This window comes from Papaver somniferum, unplaced genomic scaffold (assembly GCF_003573695.1).
Source record: "Papaver somniferum cultivar HN1 unplaced genomic scaffold, ASM357369v1 unplaced-scaffold_21, whole genome shotgun sequence".
Lineage (NCBI taxonomy): Eukaryota > Viridiplantae > Streptophyta > Magnoliopsida > Ranunculales > Papaveraceae > Papaver > Papaver somniferum.
Window position 1 is genome coordinate 1,937,024 of NW_020631041.1, and position 24,785 is coordinate 1,961,808.

Sequence of the window (24,785 nt, forward strand, 5' to 3'; positions counted from 1 at the left end):
TTTCTACTACGGACTTCTGCTTTTGGTATGTTTGTAATTCCATGGAATTTGTATGGTCAAGAAACATGTCCCTAAGGGGAAAAAAAAAATAAAAATAAAAATAGCAATAATTTGTGTGTTTTGATAAAAAAACACTAGATAGTATAAATCAATGGAATATGCTCTTGACCCGTCCTCAATCAATGCTCCTCCAATTCCAAAAGTGCCACCCTGGTTTAAAAATATCTCTTCCTCACTGACACTCACCACCACTACCAGTATTCTAGTACTACTCCACAGTCCACTCACATTACTGCCTACTCCTATTGTCTCCCTGTCCCTGTATCCAACACACCCTCTTTCCATATTTACAACAACCACTCATAAAATATAGGGATAATTATTCACAAGATCCTCCCAAATCATTATCAAGATAGAGATATTCTGTTCCAGAAAAAAAAAATGATCTGAACAACTTGAAAGGTACTAACTTCTTTTTCTGAAAGTTTTAATTTTGATTTTGTTTCTGTCAAATGGAAGATCAAGAGAAACACTACATTACAACTGAAGAGTTAAAAACTCACAATAAAGTCGGAGATCTATGGATCTCAATACAAGGGAAAGTCTATAATGTAACAGATTGGGTGAAAAATCATCCAGGTGGTGAAACCCCATTACTTAATCTGGCTGGTCAAGATGTTACTAATGCATTTGTTGCATTTCATCCTGGTTCAGCATGGAAATATCTTGATGAATTTTTCATCGGGTATTTAAAAGATTATCAAGTTTCTCAAGTTTCTAAAGATTACAGGAAATTGGTTTCTGAATTCACTAGAGCTGGTTTATATGAGAAAAAGGGTCATGGGGTTGCAATTTCTATGGTTGTTATTGTGGTTTTGTTGTTTCTAAGTGTTTATGGTATTTTAATGTCTGATAATGTCTGGGTTCATCTTGGTAGTGGTGGAATGATGGGGTTTGTGTGGATTCAAAGTGGTTGGTTAGGTCATGATTCAGGACATTATCAGATTATGTCAACACCTGAGTATAATCGATTTGCTCAAGTGCTTACTGGTAATTGTTTATCTGGGATTTGTATTGCTTGGTGGAAATGGAATCACAATGCACATCATATTGCTTGTAATAGTCTTGATTTTGATCCAGATCTTCAGCATATGCCGTTTTTCGCCGTGTCTTCGCAGTTTTTTAATTCGTTGGTGTCTTACTTCTATGATAGGACTATGAAGTTCGATTCGTTTACTAGGTTCTTAGTGAGTTATCAGCATTGGACATTTTATCCTGTTATGTGTTTGGCTAGGATCAATTTGTTTGCTCAATCTTTCATGTTGTTGCTTTCCAAGAGACCGGTGAGGAATAGATGGCAGGAGATTTTGGGTCTACTTGTGTTTTGGATTTGGTTTCCTCTACTTGTTTCTTATTTGCCGAATTGGGGTGAAAGAGTAATGTTTGTGATTGCCAGTTTTTCTGTTACTGGAATTCAGCATGTTCAGTTCTGTTTGAATCATTTTTCTTCGAGCATCTATATGGGTCCTCCCAGCGGAAACGATTGGTTTGAGAAGCAAACAACGGGTTCGCTTGATATTACATGCCCTTCTTGGATGGATTGGTTTCATGGTGGATTGCAGTACCAGGTTGAACATCACTTGTTCCCTAGATTGCCTAGATGTCATTTGAGGAAAATCTCTCCATTCGTCAAGGAACTTTGTTCCAAGCATAAGCTACCTTACACATGTGTGTCGTTTTGGGAAGCTAATGTACTCACCATTGGAACTCTAAGAAATGCAGCATTACAGGCAAGAGATCTTACGAACCCAATCCCCAAAAACTTGGTCTGGGAAGCTGTGAACACCCATGGTTAGAGAAGTTCCACGGAGCTTCATCCTAATGCAGTTTCCTTGAGGGGCTGTATTCTTCAGTTGGTTTCAGCAGAGATTTCATCAGTATTTTCAGGCATAGAGTGTTTATTCTCCGGTTCTACGGAATGGACAGCTTGTTTAGGTACCAGTTCTGCCTCAAGCTGCAGGCTTAATGCTGGCATCCGTATCCTTTTTGCTCAACTCTTTCCACTGAGGATCAAGTTATTAAGGTACTATATATCTTTGCTTATATGTTTACGATGTAGCTTATAATCTGCATTTCTTTCTAGTGTCTTCATATCTATGCATGTTACATTGCTGCGTACACAGAAGAAAATCACACTATGTGACATTGAAATCTAAGCTATAAATTTGAAGGCTCTTCTCTTCTCTGTAATTAAATTTCTTTATGGTCCCTTGCAACTCTGCCACATTATGCACCTATTAGTCTTATTTCTACCTTCTCATGATAGACCGAGAAGGGAAAACCAAAAGTGAGGTCTTCCACTATGATCCATGACATTAACCCCTTAAATTCACGATTTATAAAGAAGGATACCAGTCCTACTAAGTGCTGACCGATCCAACAACCAGTACCGGTGGAATCTTTTTGTCCTATATGAAACGGTATCAGCACTTAGTAAAACTGGTATCCCTTTTATAAATCATGCTTAAATTACTCTAGAAACTGATACGTACCAATAAAAACGCGTTAAGACAAAATTTAACTTGATGTTTACCCAGAAATTTCAATTAAAATAGGACTGTTAGACTGATAAACAATTATTATAGAAACCTATTTAAATGTGAAACCTGCAAACACTCGTATAATATGCGGAAATGATTAACACTCCGTTTTCAAGTCCCAAAGCAGCAGCCCCTAATTCAAATCCTACCAAATTTACTGGGAAGTTGGTTGATTTTTAGTTTGAAAGTGATTAGTGCTCCATGATTAGTAAAAGAGAAAGAAAAAAGGATGGCTTAAGTGGGAAGAAACAGAACATGTTTAACCTATATGTATAACATTTACACCATTTTCATTTTCCTCCACCAACTCAAGGATGGTTTCCTTGACTAATCCACTATTTTCTTTTACAGTTCAAGAAAGCACAACATTTACAAAGTGTAATATAGACACACAGCCTAGGTTCTTAGAAACTGAGCGAGGAAACAAACAGTTAAAGAGTGAAACCAATTGTTATGACAGATCCTGCTGAAAGAAACTCAAAGAGACAGACAAGGACTATATATATATATAGTCTGACACTAACAGAATCAAAGAAGAAACCGTTGATAATAAAGGCTTGTAAAAACAGACATCAAATGACACGTTCAGGGCACTCATTAGCTCATTAACTCTTACCCCTGCCATTTACACTTCACTCGTGTAAACTAATAAATAAAATTATAATGATCGAGCCTCATAAGTCACCAATGTGTATGCTTCAAGAACAGCAACAAATGTGCATGATTTGTAACGTATTAGTGCATACCTTTTGAAAGTGATTTTTGAATTAAAGTGTATTCGACTTTCCAATTTGAATTAATGTGTCGGGGTTTTGGGAGGTGGTTGGTTACCAGATGGTATCACCATAAGGCATTTAGGTGGAATTAGAGCAATTCCTATGGGATGAACAAACTCAAAGTTTGTTTATTTTGGTCCCATTATGGAATGAACAAACCAAGAAAATGAATATATCTGTTTATTTGAACATTGAGTCACCCCAACAAACGCACGACTAGGATAATAGCGCGCACTATCCCAAATAATGCTGAAACCAAATTAACTATGAACCGTGCAACACTTGTAGTGGCGGAATCAGAAATAGTGGGGACCCCTGGCTTGACCATTTTATACCCTTAGCTAGGCTGGCTTAAGTCTAAAATTAGCTTACTAAAATTTAGCCCAATATAAATAGGCTGGTGGGCTTTGGGGGTGGTTTAAGCCAGCCCAACCTAGGTTGTAGTTCCGCCCCTGAACACTTGGATAATCCGTCAGAGACTAATGTAACTACCGGAAACCAGTAGCACACCCAAAGTGATAGTCACCAAGATCTAAGTTATGTTAAGTAATATAAACACAAATATTTTTATTGATGAAATCATTCAAAGTAACAAAGATACAAGTTCTTCAATACAAGGAAACCCTAATCTCACTCTAGACTTAGGTCTCCCACTCTACTAAAATCCGATCCAACTAATCTTTCCCAAGGGCCTTTATTTATAGGCTAATCAACCCTAATGGGTTACAGCTCATTTTACTTCGCAACATTCTCGCGGAGGTGCTTTATATTTCGCTCGAACCATTTTCCATAAAGTTTTTCCCCTTCTTTCGCTATTCTCACATGGGTCTGTCAGGACACCTGTCTCTTTTCTTGCTCCACAATTTATCTACTTCGCGGCTTGCCTTTTCTGCCAAGTAATCTTACCTCGTCCTTTCCCACTTCGCGGCAGGTACCTTGTAGGGTACTTCATCTTGATGCATGTATCCTTGCTTTCGCACGCACTCTCCTTGTTACTTCGCGAGGAGAGATGTAACAGTTTAAGAAGTGGGTGCAACTAACATATTATCCTGGCCTTCAGGGGAAGCCAACAATATCCTCTTTATGTTTAAAACGACAAGGTTTAGAAGTCTTCAACAAGATGGACTCATTGTAACTAATATAAAATTTGCAGGTAAATAAGTTAATGGTTCGATGGAATTGATAATAGCAAACCGGTGCTCAAAAAGTTATGGCTCTTATATCTTCCTGCAGACATTTGTTGTATTTTTCTGTCAGTGTGTTTTTTCTCATGTTTAGTTGTTATTTATGTGTGTATTAAGATATTGTATACTATCACTTTTTCATTTTAAATTAGAGTCAGAAATATGTTAATCAATTCGAATAGCGACACTTTAGGATCATAAATCCAAAGGGTTCTTGCCAATAAGAACAAGGGAAACCATCACAATCGGGAAAAATAATTTACCATTCAATAATGTATGGGACCATCATATAATTTACGGAATCATAATATAAATTATGATGACCCATAAACTTAAATCGATTTTGACTCATTTGCATTAACTTCCACTCCACAATATACAAGATCATTATAAATTCACGAGTAGACTTATCTAACAATAATCTCTATGGAAAGCAGAGTGTACACTACCGACAAAACAGTTAAAAACATCGTTTAAGGAAGATTTGGTGATCGGATTGACAACAATAATGACATGACTCCATTGGTTGAATTAGATGAAAATGGTGATGAAGTGAAGGATGAAGTGAAGGATGAAGTTCACAACCTCAGTTAGAGACTAACAAAGAAGGACAAAATAAAGAATAGATACCACAGGTAGAGACACGGTGGAGCTTACAGATGAAGAGAAATCTTTGTTCTTGAACCCACTGTTTTAAGAGATTATTTTATGAAATTGAACACTTTTAGCTCAAGCAGATGTCATCAATAATAATAGTTTCTATAAGACCCATAAGTAGCTGAGTCCGATGATGTTATCATTTTAAGTTTATTTTTATTTTACTACAGTACATTGGATAAATTATATGCATGTTTTTTTCTTTGAACACTGTATGAAAAAGAGGGTTCATGTTTAAATGGATTTCTTCACGGACCACATTTGATATTTTATATAGTAACTGGTGAAGTTGGTTCCGACTATTAATCCATAAAATATAACTCATGCGTTGACACAATGATGTTGTCAATTGAAATCTTCTTTGGTGCGGATGTCTATATGGGGGCTGATTCCCATCATCCTCGATGCGTAGCACGGGTTACATCAAATAATTTCAAATTTGGGTGTTGTCCTTATGAAAGACGAGTCATGGTGCAATGGATGTGCAATTATATTAAATGTTAATTTATAAATACCTATTTATTTCTTATTACATTTTATATGACAAATGTAATAATAAATAAATATTTATCTATTTCTTATGACATGTAACACATGCTTTGTGACTGTTAATTTCTCCAACTCATAGTATACAATGGTAACGCAGCGCTATACTCACATCAATTGGACAAAAGGCTGAAGTGGTTATAGATAGTAATAATAAACTAACAAAAATGATGGCTTTGCCAACGATAGATGTAAAAGTAAGCATAATATTTATGATAAGCATAATTTTCGAGGAAAAAAAGAATACAATCTCTAAAAAAATAATTTTGTTAAAAATCGAATAGACTGCGTAGAAGAAATATTAATTGCAATAGGGAAATCAATAGCCTTAGATTCATACTTGAAGAAAGAAACTTTAAAGTACTCTAAAATCATATGACATATACCATTGTGGTAATGCTTCGGAGAAGGCATATGACATACAATTTATATGACATACAATCGAATGGGTGAGTACAACTCCTGACAGAGGACAACTCCGGGCACCTACTAAGAACGACCTGGTAACAAGAAAGGATGAACACGACGACTCTATATACGAGATTATGGAGAAGGATCCTTACATACCACCGTTGGTCAAGATAGATGAAGAAGGTAATGATATTTATTGATAGACATTATAGATAGCATGAGTATTTATTTTTAGGCACACCACTTTTCAAACATATTATTATTCCTCGACAGTATATTATTTAATTTTTTTAAGTCGTGGAAATTTTAAACAAACTGGATGCAAATCTTATAATTAACAGTGCCACCATCGTGTTTTTTCTTGGGAGCAGTTTCCATCTTGGACAAGACCTATTAACCTATATCATGGAACTAGCTTAAGTAATAGTTCAAACACCACCGACAAACATGTAACGCTGACAAGGTGCTACGTAAAACTAGACTCAGCATAACACTGTTATATTGATGGACTTCTAAATCTCGATATTAATAAAGCTATCTCTACAGTAACGCTGCATTTACACTTCTAACATTTCTCCTTTTTGTTTTGTTTGAAAATTACATTTCACATTTGCATGTGGTAGCATAATTAGTTAATAAATAAAAAGGTTGGACAAAGAAAACGTGTAATTATGTTTAACTGCAAATAGTCATAGGCATATAAATAATAATTAATTAATTTAAATCCAAAATTTAGGGAATCAACTGCTTTTTAACTATTTTAACATTTGTCTATATAATTAACTAAATGAACTTACCAAATTTAAATCATCAAATCATTAGATACCTAAAGGGTATCAGATTTCACCGTCCCTTTAAAAGATCAAACTAATCAAAGACTTTTCAAAAATAATTTAACACATTTAACCACGGACGCGGGGCGAAGCCCCGCACACTAAATTAGTGGATCTCATCAGTCCCGGTGCGTAGCACGGGTTACATACTAGTGGTCCTAATGATAACATATTAGAGTTAGTTTGGTCCAGTTGACCCTGTCAACAATCTATTTGGTTCTGTTTAAGAATATATATTTTTGTTTGGTCCTAAAAATTATTGTTTGGTCCCCTAGGATAGACGGTACCCACGCCACATAATGTAATCAATGATGTCACAGTCCTTTAATAGTGGCAGAATACCATTTTCTTCATTTTTTTCTCTCTTAATAAAAATAAATAAATAAATAAATAAAAACTTTAAATATCTTTTGAACCATATTTCCAAAAATGATAAATTTTATATTTTCGGAAAGCCCTCGACGAAAGCTTTCCAACAAGTACCATTGTCGCTATATTTCAAAGCTTTTAATTTTTACCTTAGTTTTTTAGCTGTAAAAGGAACTATTATTCGACTTCATTCTACAAAATGAACTACCATACGACTTCATTCTACAAAATGAACTGGTATAATGAACTATTATTACAAGTTCATTCTACAATATGAACACCTATCATGGGTTCATTCTACAATATGAACTACCATTTACGAGTTCATTTTATAATATGAACTACCATAATGAGCAACTATTACGAGTTCATTCTATAATATGAACTACCATTCTTAATTATCATTACAAGTTCATTTTACAACATGACTTATCAATCCTACAATATGAACTACCATTATGATTTCATTCGAAAATAAGAACATCTATCATGAGTTCATTCTACAATATGAACTATAATAATGAACTACCATTGCGACTTCATTCTTCAAATTGAACTATTATTATGAGTTTACTCTACAAATAAATTGCTAGTATATACGAGTTCATTCTACGAAATGAACTACTAGAACTAGAATAAATTACCATGTTCTATAATAGTGTTCATTCTCAAATATGAACTACTATTATACCGAAAAAAATTAAATTCCGAAACATAGTATAATGAGTACTCATTGTGTAGATCTCGTCGAGACCTTTCCGAATATATAATATTTTTTTTTGATTTTCGACTTATATTTCTTTGCTTGATTGGGGTATACCCAGATTAATTGGGGTATACCTAATGAGACAAAACCCAAGACATTTTGAAGTAAATGAAGCCACCCCTTAACCTTGTATTTTCTAAATGTCTAATATGCCCTTGTTTAATTAACACTAAAAATTCTGATTGAGTTTAGATTAATTGAATAGATTAAAACTTAGGAATTTAAGTTATGAAATTTTGTTTTTGATTGAACTTTTGTGGGATGATTTTTAATGAGATTTTTTTTTTTTGAGAAAATCTCTTGCAACGAAAATGAAGCACACAACCGAAACACTTCTAAAAAGGGGATTACAAATTTGTTGTATGAAATCATACTCAAAATCAAAGAAGAAATCAACACTTTCAGTTCTGAAACTATGAAAAGTCGGAAAGGTCGACTAACGAAGATCATGCCGACCATTTTAGGCCGGCAGGGTCTACGAATGAAGTTAGTGCCGACTTAATATGGCCGACAAGGTATACGAATGAATAACATGCCGGCTTTATTATTTTTTGACACACAGGAGACTGTTATAAATGCGTAGGAAGTCGGCATGATATTGATTGATTACCTTGCCGGCTTTATGTAATCGGCATTTATTAACATTGTTACCTTGCCGGCTAGCATTTAGTCGTAACTTTAGTAATCTTACGACCTTGCCGACTTTGGTTATCCCAAAAAAAAAACTGAATTCTAATAGATGCAATTCACTTTCTTCATGCAATTTTGGTTACTACATTGATTGAAACATAAAATACAATTCCTTGTCGACGGAAAAACGAATGCACTTAGCATGTGCATCAAGCCTTTGAACCCCTAGGCGACCCTAGTGGACGAGTTAAAGTCTCCTGAGGGTTTACAAAGAGATATACCCACAAAACCTACACTAAAACCATCAATCTTCGCTGGAGGAATCCCATCCATCTCCGTCCTGCATGAAGTCCGGGGCATACTCCGGGATTTTGGAGGCCATGAATTCATAGATTGCATCGAATGCGAATGCTTCCATCTTTCCCTCCAAGTAACGCGCTTTGACAACTTCTTGCTACAAAAACAAAACAAAAACTTACTTTGTTAGTGGTGTTTAGTAGGAAGATCAAAACAACATGGATCACGTAAAATAAACCACAAAAAGAGTTACAAATTGTTCAATGGACAAGTTGAAGTTGGTAGCGTTGAAAATCTGAGGTTGGAGAGCTAAAAAAGTGAGTATCGCATTTTCGATGACTAGGTGCCTATCATGGACTTTTTGAACACTTCTTCCATTAGGATTCCCAAACTCTTGCCTAAATTTGTTGTGAACCCTAGCCCAAAAGGTTACGGCATCCACCCTTGCGGAGGACTCATGTCTAACCCGCGTTTCCGCGTACCACGCCTTGGTGATTGCCAAATCTTCATTTGAATCAAATGATGACATTGTTGTATGTAGAGATCTATTGGGTGAGTTAGATGGAGTGTATGATGATATGAGCTTAGGAGAGTATATGCAAATAGTTGTGTGTTGTTTTGTAGAGATAAGTAGTGCATTTATAGGATGATGCCCAAATTTGGCCGTTATAGTTCCTAAGTACAAGTCAACCAATGCAATTGTACTTGCAAAAAATTTAATTTTGAATTCGCCGACGAGGTTTTTGTTTTCCCAGTACGCCGACTAAGTCTGGCCGCCAGGGTCGAAATTTGTTACCATGCCGACCTTATGATGATTTTGGCATCAGGAGAACATTTTCTTTTGTGTAACCGCTGGAAATGTATTTGGTCATTATCATGCCGGCTACGATATAGCCGGCAAGGTGAAAAATTTGTTACCATGTCGAACTTATGATGATTTTAGGCATCAGGAGAACATTTTCTTCTGTGTAACCGCCGGAAATGTTTTTGGTCATTAGCATGACGGCTATGATATAGCCGGCAAGGTGAAAAATTTGTTATCATGTCGACCTTATGATGATTTTAGGCATCAGGAAAACATTTTCTTCAGTGTAATCACCGGAAATGTATTTGGTCATTAGCATGCAGGTCCAAATTTTCTTACTTTATGACTTTTAGGCATCAGGAGTTCAATTTTTTTTTCTGTTTAACCGTCGGAACGGTATTTGGTCACTTGTGTGTCGGCTGTGATGTGGTAGGAAAGGAACATAATTTATAACCATGCCGACCTTATGATGATTTTAGGCATCAGGAGAAGGTATTTGCTGCAACACAAAGACGGCAGGGTCGATAATATAATACCCTGCCGGCTTCGTAACAACCGGCTAGGTATTGATCTGATTACCCTGGCGACCCTGGTATGCAAATAATTTCTGGTGTGAGGTCCGACAGTCTGACAGTTCAAAACCTTGCTGGCCCTGGTGTGGTCGGCACTGTAACTTAAAAACAGCGTGCCGGAAGTATTGAAACTTTACATAGTTAAACAAACCATTCATTCAACAACTAAAAATCCAACACTTGTTGTCCAAAATACGAAAACATGTCCCATAAACCTTAAAAATAAAACATTTGTTCGACCGTTAACCTTAACATTTGTCCAACACAACATAAAGAAATAAACTAGATACTGCATTCATTCACCACCATGACCACGACCACGACCCCGTTTAGGAACACCAACACTACTACTACCTTCACCACCACGACCATTACGATCCCTCTTTTTGTCAGCATTCATCTTGTCTTGTGCTCCCCTCCTGGATTTTTCTTCCCTCTTTACGTCAGCATCAGCTTGCCAGAACAATTCTTGGGCATCCTCGTTGTCAATACTACAAGCATAGTCAATGTGCTTGCTTTGCTCCTCAATCGACAAAGACTCTCCTATGTCTTTTGCGCAACACAACACCTTCACAAAGGTCTTAAAATTATCATTCTATTTTCAATCAAACAACAAACAATCAATAGAATGATTCGATAATGTAATATTAAAACATTAAGAGCAACTCTAACATACTTACAAAGAATTTAAGACTTGTTGTCGGGTCTTTCGCTGCCAGCTTCCTCTTACGAGCCAAATCTTCTGCAGTCATTTCCCTAATCACAGTAGGACGACCCCAACCCAAGTACCACGACATGTATCTCTCACTAGCTTCATGACATTTGGTCACCTCATCCAAAAGACTCACATTGATGTTACGGCCACGTCTATCGTCCCAATGTTTTAGAGCTGGCGCTGGAACATAAGCGACGACAATACTTTTTTGGGACGTGCTGCAGTCATTCCTTAACACATTAAAGAACGGTCGATCTTCATCAAAATGAGGTTCTTCTTGGACGTAACCTAACTGTTGCATTACCCGATGTGGATCGTACATTGAATATCCATGGGTGATCATCAAGGGACCGTAGTATAATGCAACATCATCTCTCCTTTGGATCAAACCTTGATTTCTAGCAAATCGATATGGATCAAATGTTACCTCATCCGCATTCAAATTGTCAATGGCGATTCGGAGTTTGGTAAGCTGTTGCGACATTTCCTTATGTTGACCACCCTTAAAACTGTATCTTTGCTCTCTTGGCTTATCAATCGCAACATTCTCATCCACTTTGATGTAGGAGTTTCCTTTAAACAAGTTAGGGAAGTGCTCATATATCCAAACCTATGCAAACACAAAGTTTAGTAAGAGTATTATCTTACTAGAATTTTGAAAATATAAATGATTTAGATAATAAAATTACCTGGAAGAGACATATATTCCCGCTAACTTACGTAGTGAGTGCCCTAGAACCCTTTCTCAACTCATTTTCAAGAAGGCGACCATCGTAGTACCCCAAGAATACTCATGCATCTTATCTAAGGGATCCAATAGTTGCATATAACTGGCGTCGACCAAGCTTTCGGAACTGTCGGGGAAGATACATTTGCCCAGGACGTATAGCAAATAAGCTGACACAGTAGCATTGATTCGCACCGAGTTCACCCTTCATTCCTCATCAAATATTTTGTTGGTCTCACCTAATGTGTCCTTCAACTGCCTCAGATTAAACTTCTTGCTTAGAAGACCATCCTTCTTCACAAGCATAGACTCCATCTCAGCCTAATCCCAACCGAACAATTTCTTGCACAATTTGTAAATCTTCTCCCAAGAAATCTTACTATCGAAGCCCTCGTTGATTTCTTTTCCCTCAACCTCGAGGCCTAGAATTTGATGAGCATCATCGGGAGTTATCGCCATCTCACCGAATGGGAATAACATTGTATCAGTATCTCCGTAGAACCTCTCACTGAATGCAGATACGGTAACTCTATCATGCTCAATATTCGAACTCTCCACCACATGCCACAACTCGGAGTTCTTGACAATCACTTTCACCTCCTCACATTCATCCTCAAGATCCCAATTCTTAGTCATTGAACATGAAGCTTGGCGCCTCATGAGACGGATGGCATGCTTGTGATCCTAAATACCAAAAAAACAAAAGGAAAAGAAATACAAACACTTGACGCAAATTTAATATAGATACACTTAAATAAAAAACAAAGACGGATTGAGATTACTTACGATAATATTATGGATTTGACATGCACATGAGTATTTGTATCCAAAAAGAACATTTCCACCATCTTTTGGGGTCCTCTTTGGAGGCTCGCCTGGTTTCAGTCTAACCATCAAGTGACAGGGAGGCATGTGGGAATGAGCTGGTTTAGTGATAACCCTCTTCGGTCTTCCGATTTCAGTTGAAATTGAAGCTTGGGTTTGTTGAACAATAACTAGAGTTTGTTCTTTATCTCTTTCTTCTTCTTCTTCTTCTTCTTCTTCTTCTTGTTCCACTGCCTCTTCAAAAATTTCTTCTTCGATATCCTTATCTTTATCTCCATTACCATCATCATCATCATTACCTCCTCCAACATTAGGCATGTCCTGATCACCATCATCATCATCATCATCATCATCATCATCATCATCATCATCATTGTTATCTCCTCAAGCAGCCGGAGTGCTTTCATCAACATCATCATCATCACCTTTTCTACCATATGGAATTGATTGGTCTTCATCTGGAGTTTCATCCGAATCACTTGGTTTCGATGGTGGTTGAGAATCATTCCGTACACGGATCTTGAGCGTCCCAAGTTCAACTACTGCCCCTCGATGTGCTGCAGTCAAGAGTTTGTTACCTACGCGAGGAGGTCTTGAAGGAGGAGTAACATTTTTCTTCTTTCCCTTAAGCGACCTAAACAAGAAAAATTACGAAAAAAATTCATAAGTCGGCAGGGTCGACAAATATAACCTAGCTGGCTACACAATAGTCGGAAGCGTCGACTAAAAAATGCATGCCGACGAGGATCTTCCATATAATAAGTCGGCAAGGTCCATTACCCATACATTGCCGGATAACACACAGCCGGCATGGTTGTATCCAAATACCATTCCGACTTTCATAATTCAAGGCATCAGGAGGTACTAAAAAATTGAAATATAGCCGGCAAGGTAAAAATTTATAACCAACACGGCTAAAAAAAAACTGCCGCCGGCAGGGTCCTAGGTTGAATACCTTGCCGACCCTGCAATTAGCAGTTACATATCCTAAACAGCCGGCAAGATCTTCAACCTAATAGCTTGCCGGCCAACCCTAAATATGAAAAGTCGGCAAGGTCGTGAAACAAACACCTTGCCGGCTCAATAACTGCAAATTCAAATATTCGATTTTTCTGACCTAATTTGACATGCAAACATGAAATTGAAGTACTGGGGTGAGTTTAAGTAGACCTTTAATTTCTTAATCGCACCATTTCTTCGGTTTCGGCGGCGTTGGTCTCTTCTTCTTCGAAGGTTTTTTCTTCACTTTTCTTTGAACTAATTTTGCAAATTCGGGGTTGTATTCATTGGGTTTTCGATTTGCTCCTGTCATACGACTAGCCCTAGGTCGCAGCAGATCCATTTTCGAATATTAATTGGAACTTTTGAATTGACGATTATAACGAATTAATCGACGAGTTTCGGTGGTGAGGATGGAGGAGAGCCGGCATGGTTGTGAAGGTGAAGGAGAAGAAGAAGGAAGATGAAATGAAGAGAACGAAAACTGATTTAGAGTAATTAGAATTATAAAGGATAATGGTAGTTTTGTAACTTTACCTATTAGGACTCCCCCTAAAACCCTTAAAAAGAGTCCACTTAAAATTAGGTATACCTCAATTAATCTGGGTATACCCCAATCAAGCCAGGTTATATTTTGAGAGATATTTAATTTTAAGTTTTTATATATTAATGTTAAGAAGAAAGAGAAAATAAAAAAAATAGAAAACCAAAAAAGAAAATCACATGATAAGTAAAGAAAATAAGAGAGAGAAAGGATACTTCAATATTTTTAAATAAATGAGGACCAAACAAAACTCCCTTTTTATTGGTGGACCAAACTAACTTGGAACCACCTAAAAAAGAACCAAATGATTATTTTCCCTCATAACAACGTTGTTTTTGCAAGAGCCTCAAAAGTGATAAATCACTCAACCGCGCTATTTAGACAACGTTTCTAAGCACTGATGCTACAAACACCGTGAATTCTCCACCGAGAATTCACCGACACTCACAGCCTCGGAGACCCCACCAGGAGAAAAAAGGAGATGAGTTTTTGTTTTTCAGTGGACCCTATCATTTTTTATGTCTTATGAGGATATCACTGTGAAAAAATCACGGTGAATCTAGACTTATTGGTTTCTAAACAGCGTTGGTGGCTAGCTCCCATACGTGGCAGCTAGATGGACTGGAAAACACTAAAAATAACTCAAACGTTGAATTTTTGACTTTCATCGTTCCCAAAATGATTAACTTTTTCCATCTTTCCCAAAATGATTTAGGAGTATAAAATTACGTTATCTTCTTCATTCTTCTCCGGTAGGGTGTAAATTGGGCGGATCAGCCCGCCCGACCCAAAAACTATGATAGGTCAGACTTAATATTTACGAGCCCGTAAAAAATTCGGACCGGGCAGGTCGGGTAAAAGTAGATAATTTACTATCCAAAGTCCGTCCAAAGCCCGCTTTTATAGAGGCAGGCCAGATCGGGCCGGACATGCCACTATTTTGAAAATATTTTTTTATTAAAAAAAATTAAATTTTCAAATGGATGATATTTATTTATTTATTTTTAATACAATGTCCTTTTCTTTCTAACTTACATATCATAAGTGATAGTATTATTCTATATTTAAATTACAATGTAAAATTTCTTATTTTAGCCTATAATAAATAACTAATTAGAGTACAATAAACTTTCTAAATAAGAAAATATATTACCATTAATATTTTGAAAATGTTAATTATAAGTAAGAACAACTATATATTTTATTTTTCTAGATACACAGTTGACAATTATAAAATGGAAACTGTTAAGTCTTTTTAAGATGATACTAAATGATTGATGGCATAAAGAAGGCTTTCAGGTCGGTCCCAGACCGGGTATCCGGCCGGACATCTTAATTAATTACAAAGCCCGAACCCGCCCAATAGATTAAACCAAGCCAGCCAGACGGCCCGCGATGGGCCATAACAAGCTTTGGTCTACTTCGTATACAGGCACGTTCAGATGGGTACAGACAGGCAGAATATTTTCGGGTATTATTTCCCCTATTCTCAAGTTCTCCTCCGTTCTTTCATCAGCGAAGAGTAACCTAAAACACCATATGTCGCCTAAACATGTAACTCCTAAATCAAACCGTAGCTTCCTGTTTTACAACAAACCTTGACAATAGAAATCCCCAAGGCATTCTTTGATAAGTTAAAAACTCTAGCTTTACTAAACCCTAATGTACTCCAAATTTGCCATCACAACTCTTATTTTCATGTCATTCTCAAATCAAAATTTGGGTTTTACTAATACAATCAAAGAACCTAAAATCATGTACAACAACAACAACAAAAAATCTATCAAATTCTCATGTTGATTACAAATTTTGATTGTACTCGCTTTAACTTCATCAATGTCTATCAAATTTGATAAATTTTGATTACAATCAACCTTGACAATAGAAATCCCCAAGGCATCTCTCTACTCGCTTTAACTTCATCAATGTCTTTGTAAAATTTGAAATAAATTTGATACCCAGATTTTATCCCGATACAATCTCCTGACTGAGGGAGCGGGAGCGGGAGCGGGAGCGGGAGCGGGAGCGGGAGCCACCTTAACCATTTACAATCCTAATGTAGATGGGGGTTTCAGAAGGCCAACGATCTCCTTTCGAGATTTCTTTCGGTATTTTTTTATTAATTCTCTTCCTAAAAAACTAAACAACTTTAATGATAGGGCCAATTACAAAATAATCATATTTTTTTGTAATTCATTCACAAAATCTCCATACTTTTATAATTCGTTAGCAAAATGGTATTTTTCTATCCGATTTAGAAGTTTAGAATAAGAGGGTGTTATTTTTTTCGAAAATACCCTCCCTTAAAATATCCTTTATAGTTAACTAATTGGTTGAGGCGGTGGTGATGAAGCGGTGGTGGTGGAAGCTTAAGAATCTCTGTTAAACCCTATAGAGGAAGTGGTGAACCCTTTGGGTGAATGCGGTGTAACGATCTTGAATACGGGTTAACGAACCTGAATACGGTTTACGATCCTGAACGCGGTGTAACGATATGTAAGCGGCGGCACCACCACACCGTCACAAAAATTATTATAAAGACAAAAATTAAAATTATGTACGGAGGAATAAATAGGAATAACATATGAGTAATTTCATTAACATTTTTATCTGTGAGTCACCACTTAACTCTCTTTCTGATAGACCTGTTTTGTAAATTTTCCTTAGTAATACTATTTAAATTTACAAAAAAAACAGTCAATAAAGTGAGAATTTGGGTATACATATACAATAATACATTATAGCATGCTTCACAATGCCTTGTTATCTTCATCGATTCTAGAGATCATGTCGATTTGATTCTTTAAGCGAAGGAACCCAAACAACTTGAACGAAAAATGCCCTATTTGAGCATGTAACCTAGATGTATAACATTTACACCATTTTCATTTTCCTCCACAATCTCAAGGATAATTTCCTTCAGCTTTTGGAATCTTAGGATTCTATTTCTAGTACTTCCTTACTTTGTGTTTTCCCATCCAAGAAAGCAAATGAAAAATGAACTGCATCTACAGAGGGGTGCTAATTTGCTTGAGTGTATTCAAGTCACTCCTAAGTTACATTACTGCGTACACAGAAGAAAATCACACTATATGACATTGGAATCTGAGCTATAAATTTTAAGGCTCTTCTCTGTAATTACATTTCTTTATGGTTCCTTGCAACTCTGCCACACCATGCACGAGTTAGTCTTTTGCCTTATTTTAGCTTCTCATGATAGACCGAGGACGAGGTAAGCATAAATTTGGTTTTGCTTGTGTCTAAGGTGCAATTGAAAGACCAAAAACATAACTTAAATCTAGTTGCAATTTGCAGTTTGAATTCATTAATTTTTTGAATGTGATTTGAAACGAAGCAGCAATGAATTCATTTTTCGAATTTGAACGAATGTTTTGGGGTTTTGGGAGGTGGTTGGTTACCAGTTGCTATCACAATAAGTTAGTAAAGTGGTGGACTTCTGTGGTAATGGTTTTATGCTCTAAATGCCAAAGTGTTTACACAACTTTAATTTTCTTGTTATGGAGAAATTCACACCTTAAATACAATTAAGAAACATTTGAATAATTTAGTTTCAAACTGTGACATCTAAATGAGATGAGTCATCCAATCCAATTGCTGGAAAATTCAATTAAAATAAGAGGTTGCCTAATAAACCAACCACTGCAGAATCCTGATTAGATATGGAAACCTGCAACACAGATAATCTGTCTGTTGAAGAAAACTTAGTGTTGTCAAGTCATACTGCAGCAGCCCCTAGTCTAGATCTCACCAATTTATTGGGAAGTCGAGGATAAAAATTTGAGCTTCCAACTGATTAATGAGCAATGCTCCAAGCTAAAAAAGAGACAAATAGCTAAAGAGCAAACTGGATTCACTTGTTTCGGATTTTATCTTTAGGTTGACAAAAGACATTTGTGACTTTGTGAACCAATGGTGTAAATGTGCAGTTGTTTTTGTAATCTATGGATTCTAAACCGACCCAGCCATAAACACTGAAACAATAAAATAAAATGATTTTGATTGAGTTTGGAAAACCAAAACTGAGGTCACTATGGAAACTCACCTATCTGAATGAGGAAGTGGGACCGCTTTCTACGAAAATATGAGCTTTGATTTTCTAAAACATTCTGAGAAACAGGATATGTCCAGAACCAAATTGGACAAAATGGCACGAGCTTGGCAGCAACCTTGGAGATATCATCCGTGGTCGTTATCGCGAATTACATCAAACGCTAGCAGTTCAAGACATTGTTCACTGTCTCTAGCAAGTAATTCCGGTAATATCTCACTAAGCAAAGGTTCAATACCTCATGGACACTTCTGCCTAAAATGGTATTTTCTGCGCTTTTTATGTGATTTTCGTGTTGATGGTCTTGGTATTACTGGAACTTAGGACCTAAGAGCAACTGCAGTGGTACGATCAAAACCAAAGACCAAATACCAAAAAAAGGATCAAATTTTGGGTTTAGTCCGTATTGTTACGCTACGGTGTACGAGTAAAATTTAGTCGAGCGTACATTATACCCCTGCCTGATCCAGACGCACATATAATATCCGCCCCACCATCAGGCTCACATATAATGTCCGCCCCATTTTATTCAGGATCACATATAATGTGATCCCCACCATCAGGCTCACATATAATGTCCGCCCCCCATTTTGAAACCATCAGGCGCACTTTATACTTACGCCTCACTCCAAACGGTTATTATACCAACGCCCCACGCCAGACGGATTTTTAATCTCCGCTCGACCAAATTTGGTTTTGGTCTTGGTCCCAGACCAAATATAGTTTGGAATTTGGGTTTAGTCTGGTTTTTGATCTTTACTCTCTTCCACTACGTCATGTATTTGGACCAAATATTTGGGTTTAGTCGTCCATTGTGGACGCTCTAAGAGTCTCTAAGGATAAACTAGTTCATGCTTTTTCACTTTGGTGAAAGAACCTTTAGTCTCACTTGTGAGGATCTAAAGATGAAAACTCTCTATACTATATGATTTTTGCAATCCATAGTATGATCCCGGGGTTAATTATTATTTACAGTTTAAAAAAAGTCGGGTGATAAAGAAAAACATAGAATTTGGGTATACATATAAACTATAGGGTGCTCCACAACACTTCAAATCTTCATCAATCCTATAAATCACATCCGTAGAATTCTTTAAGTGATCGATCCAAGATAATGTTGGAAAACGATTAATAGAATACGATTTTTAAGGTTTTAATAAAAATTATAATTTATTATTTTCTTTTGTGAATGAAAAACTTATTAGTCCCACACGTGGAGTTTTCACTTTTTAGTTGTTTTAAGAGACTATATAAGCTTTTTAGTCCCACATTGGGGAGTTCATCTTTTTAAGTTGTATTATTCCATTATATAAAGAAATTCACTACTTTTGTAAAATCTTTGGGAAAGGGGTTTCTCTATATTTTAGAGGGACCTCCAAGGGAAGATATTTTATATTGTTTTCTTATGCTGATTTTCCTTGAGGGTTTTTTCGGAGTTGCCAAGCTCAAGTTGAGCATCTACTACATATGCTAGTAGTAGGTGTAGTAGAGTGTTTTATCCTGGAAATATCCTTCGTGTGAGGGCTATAGCATCACTCTTGGTGTAGCTGGGCGCTAATGTCTTAAGGGAAACGTGTTGAACACGTGACTCACTCTGTTTTTCGAAAGTTTTGTCTTGTTGCTGTTGCGGAGATCTGGGGAGCTCGTTCGTTTCATCAAATCGATCACTTAAGTTATAAAGGATCTAAGTATCAATAACTTTTGCTTATTTGATTTTTTCCTTGTTTTTGATTATTGCACCCAACAATCTTAAGACATTAGAATTTGTAATAATCATGGATGTTAATTGTGAAGTGAAAAACAAAAAACGAATTTTTAGTCAGCTGTAAGGTTTCGAATTTTTCTCTTAACCTAGAAGGAATTTCTATGAACCCTTTTGACCTAATGTAGTAGATATCGTGATAGTTACCCACATAAAATTTCAGAATTTTTGGAGTTGTAAAAGTATTATTTTGGTATTTTAAAAAACAGAGAAACGTTTCTGAAAAATTCTGACGAGCAGAAATTTGTTGTTAACTAAAGTAGTTTTTATGGGGTAACCATGAGTTTTTTGAAATGGTGATTCAAACCAAGTTTTTAGATCTAGATGTTATCTTCAAAACTCATATTTTATTTTCCGATTCGGAATTACGGTTTGTGAGATGTGGTGTATTAGGTGATTGTGAAATTACCGTGTCCGTGGTAAGAGTATAAACGAGGATTGTTACATGAAATTAAAAAGGGACATGGCTATCAGGCGCATGTGGATGAACACAAGTCTTCCAAAGCTGACAAAGGCGAGAACATCAAACAACTCTAAGCGTAGTCTTCATAAGAAAGGTATGTTTCGTAAAACTGAATCCTGCATTACTTTAATTAAGGGTGATTGTTATGTTTGTAAATTCCTGGCCACATGGCAGTAAATTGTAGACAACATAAAAACCTTAATAAGTAGAAAGTTAATGTTAATTTAGTTGAAACAAACTAGAACGAGTTCAGTGGCATGATGTCGGAAGTTATTTTAATAACCAATGTGAGAGACCAGTAGGTGAACTCTGGAGCCACCAAGCATGTTTGTTCAAACAGGGACCTGTTCACCTCCTATCAGAGGATAGGAGATGTCGAGAAACTCTTTATGAGTAACTCATCTACGATACAGGTTGCATAAAAGGAAAAGGTCGAGCAGAAGCTCATTATCTGTAATATTCTCACATTGAATGAAGTTTTAATGTTCCGAGCATATGCAAGAATCTTGTATCTTGTTCTGTTGTAGATGGTAAAATATTTAAAATTTTAATTGAATCTGGAAAACTTGTTGTAACTAGGCAGTGACTTTTTAGGAAAGAGTTACAGGACTTTGGGTATATATATGCTTAACGGAAAAAATGATGAAGTAGTTGATTCTTGTGTTTTCCTTTGTGTGATTGAATGTTTTGCATGGTAGACATGGAACCTTAAACTTTAAGTCAATGCATAAACTAGTTAGCGTGGGATGCGTACCCAAATTTAGTTTGGATATTGAACACAAAAGTTAAATCTTTGCAGAATCAGAATATGCTATAAAATCTTTTAACAAAATTGTTCAGAGTAATTCTAAGCCCTTAGAATTAATTCAGTTAGAACTAGTTGACATGAGTTCAACCCAAAACCACTATGATAAAGATGGTTTATAACTTTCATAGATGATTGTACGAGGTATGATCTTGTATATTTTCTTAGGGATAAGGATGATGCCTTAGAAGCCTTAAGATGTATAAACTTGAAGTTTAAAACCAACTAGAAGCCTTGAACATAACAACCGCATCCTTAAGGAGATGATTAAGGAGATGATAATTTCCATGTTGGTTAGTTCTGTATTACCTGCGGCATTGTGGGGGAGGCAGTCCTGTCAACTAGTATATCCTGAATAGAGTACCATTTTAAGGATCAGATGAAACTCCATATAATTTATGGAAAGGTAAATGACCTTCATATGAATGAGTCAAAGTGTGGGGGCATTTGACTAAGATTGTAATTCCTCTTCCAAAAAGAACTAGATTGAAACCAAAAATGTTGTTTGTGTCTTCATATAAGGTATGCTGAGTATACTTCTACATATAGATTTTTGGTTGTGTGTTCTGATTTTTTTCTTAATTTGGTGTGAATATTATTACGGAATATAGGGATGCTGATTTCTTTGAACATGTTTATTCTAAATCTGTACCTCATTAGAGATGTGTTGTTTATCCCCTAGATTTATTTTCAAATAGTCAGAACTTATTTTAAAAGAAGATGAAGTTGATGTTGAGCCTAAGAGAAGTAAAACAATTAAACTTGAGACTTCTTATGAAACCGACTTCATAACATGCCTAGCTTAGTCTGAGCCCCATACTTGTAAAGAAGCCTTGATATGAAATGAAACCCCATTCTGGTAAGAAGCTTCATTTAGTGAAATGGACTTAGTCCGTCGGAACCAGACTTGGGAGCTTGCTAGTTTACCTCCAGGGAGTAAGACCAAAAGAAGTAAATGAGTTTTTAAGAGGAAACGTTAAGTAGATGGAACTGTGGAAAATTATTAAGCTAAATTGGTAGATAAAGGTTATAAATTAAAAGAAGGTGTAGATTTCCTTGATTCTTATTAACTTGTGACGAGAATTACTTCTGTTGAGATGCTAATTGATATTGCTGTCATAAACAACTTGGAGATACATCAGATGGATGTTAAGACAGCTTTTCTAAAATCGTGAATTAGATAAAGAAATTTACATAGACCAACCCTAGGACTTTGTAGTGAAAGGTTATGAAGACGAAGTTTGTAAATTGAACGAATATTTGTATGATTTTCAAATAAGCACGTAAACAATGACATGGAAAATTTGATCATGTGATAATGTGTAGTGGATTTAAGTTAATGAATCTTACAAGTGTATTTACAAGTAACTTGTAAAGGATGCCCGTGTGATTGTATGCTTGTATGTTGATGATATGGTTATACTTGATATAAACATAGATGTGATTAATTCCACTAAAAACATGCACTGAATGAGAACGTTAACTATAAAGACTTTTGCTCTTTTGATGTAATCTTAGGGATGAGGATTAGAAGATAATCAAAAATTATAGTCTTAGTCGTTCTCATTATGTTGAATTTTTGCTTATGAGATACAATCAGTCTGATTGTAAGCCTGCGTGTACTCCATACGATTCTTCTTGTAGACTCGAGAAAAATAAGGGTAATGGAGCATCTTAACTTGAATACTCAAGAGTTATAGGATGTCCGATGAATTTAATGAACCGTAAGAGTCCAGACATTGCCTATAGTGTGAGTAAGTTAAGTATATATACTTGTAGTCCAGAACAAGAGCATTGGAATGCACTTAGTAGAGTATTATGGTACATAAAATACTCTATTACCTTTTGTTTGATTTATGAAAGGTATCTTGTTGTCCTTGAGGGACTTTGTGATGCAAACTGGATAGTTAACTCAGAGGAGTCTAAGTCTACGAGTGGATATGTTTGCACTCTAGCAAGAGGGTTTGTTTTTGGAAGATTTTCAAACAAACATATATTGATCAATTCATTATGGAATCTGAGAGTATTGCGTTAGATAAAGCACGAGAGGGGGGCGAATGCCTAAGATGCTTTTTAGAAGACATTCCTCTCTGGCATAGGCCTGTGCCAGCTATATCTATACATTGTGTTAGCGAAGCTATAATAGCTAAAGCTAAAAACAACTAATCTCAATTGGTGTTATTTCCATTGATTGGATAAAGTCCAAGGAGAGTATCGCACAACCTTTGACGAAAGGTTTGCACAAAGATATAATTAAAAATCCATCGAGGGGGATGGGGCTTAAGCTCATAAATTAAACCTGCCATGAAGGATACTCAACCTTGCTGACTGGAGATCCCAAGATCAAGGTTTCGAATGAGACAACTAATTTGTGGTGGGTAAAGGTAAACACTATCAGAGAATTTTATTTTCTGTCCCTTCCCTATGGTGTAGACGTGATAGTGTGCTTGCATGGGAAGGATGACTTTTAAGAAGTCTTAATGAGTTCTATAGTCTCAATTTAAGATTGAAGTGGGGTGTAGCAGTAACACTCTTTATGGAAACTCACATATCTGAATGAGGAAGTGGGGCCGCTTCCTATGAGAATATGAGCTTTGATAAGCATTCTGAGAAACAGGATATGTCCAGGGCCAAATTGGACAAAACGACACGAGCTTGGCAGCAACCTTGGAGATATCATCCGTGGTCGTTATCGCAAATTACATCAAACGCTAGAAGTTCAAGACATAGTTCACTGTCTCTAGCAAGTAATTCCGGTAATATATCACTAAGAAAACGTACAAGACCTCATGGACACCTCTGCCTAAAATGGTATTTCCTGCGCTTTTTATGTGATTTTCGTGTTGATGGTCTTGGTATTACTGGAACTTAGGACCTAAGGGTCTCTAAGGATTCACTAGTTCGTGCTTTTTCACTTTGGTTAAAGAACCTTTAGTCTCACTTGTGAGGATCTAAAGATGAAAGCTCTCTATACTATATGATTTTTGCAATCCATTGTATGACCCTGGGGTTAACTATTTACAGTTTTAAAAAAGTCGGGTTATAAAGAAAAACATAGAATTTGGGTATACATATAAACTGTAGGGTGCTCCACGACACTTCAAAATCTTCATCAATCCTATAAATCACATCCGTATAATTCTTTAAGTGATCGATCCAAGATAATGTTGGAAAACGATTAATAGAATATGATTTTTAAGGTTTTAATAAAAATTATAATCTATTATTTTCTTTTGTGAATTAAAAAACTTATTAGTTCCATACCGTGGAGTTTCCACTTTTTAGTTGTTTTAAGAGACTATATAAGCTTTTTAGTCCCACATCGGGGAGTTCATCTTTTTAAGTTGTATTATTCCATTATATAAAGAAATTCACTACTTTTGTAAAATCTATGGGAAAGGGGTTTCTCTATGTTTTAGAGGGATCCCCA

General features: G+C 36.2%; 1 protein-coding gene across 1 annotated transcript; it reads left to right on the forward strand.

The window, feature by feature from the left end:
* Positions 1-253: 253 nt before the first annotated feature.
* LOC113340082 (acyl-lipid (9-3)-desaturase-like) lies at positions 254-4,646 on the forward strand. Its single transcript, XM_026585304.1, has 2 exons — positions 254-2,083; positions 4,530-4,646. The coding sequence occupies exon 1, from the start codon at positions 513-515 to the stop codon at positions 1,854-1,856; it is 1,344 nt and encodes a 447-aa protein (XP_026441089.1). The 5' UTR covers positions 254-512; the 3' UTR covers positions 1,857-2,083; positions 4,530-4,646.
* Positions 4,647-24,785: the final 20,139 nt, after the last annotated feature.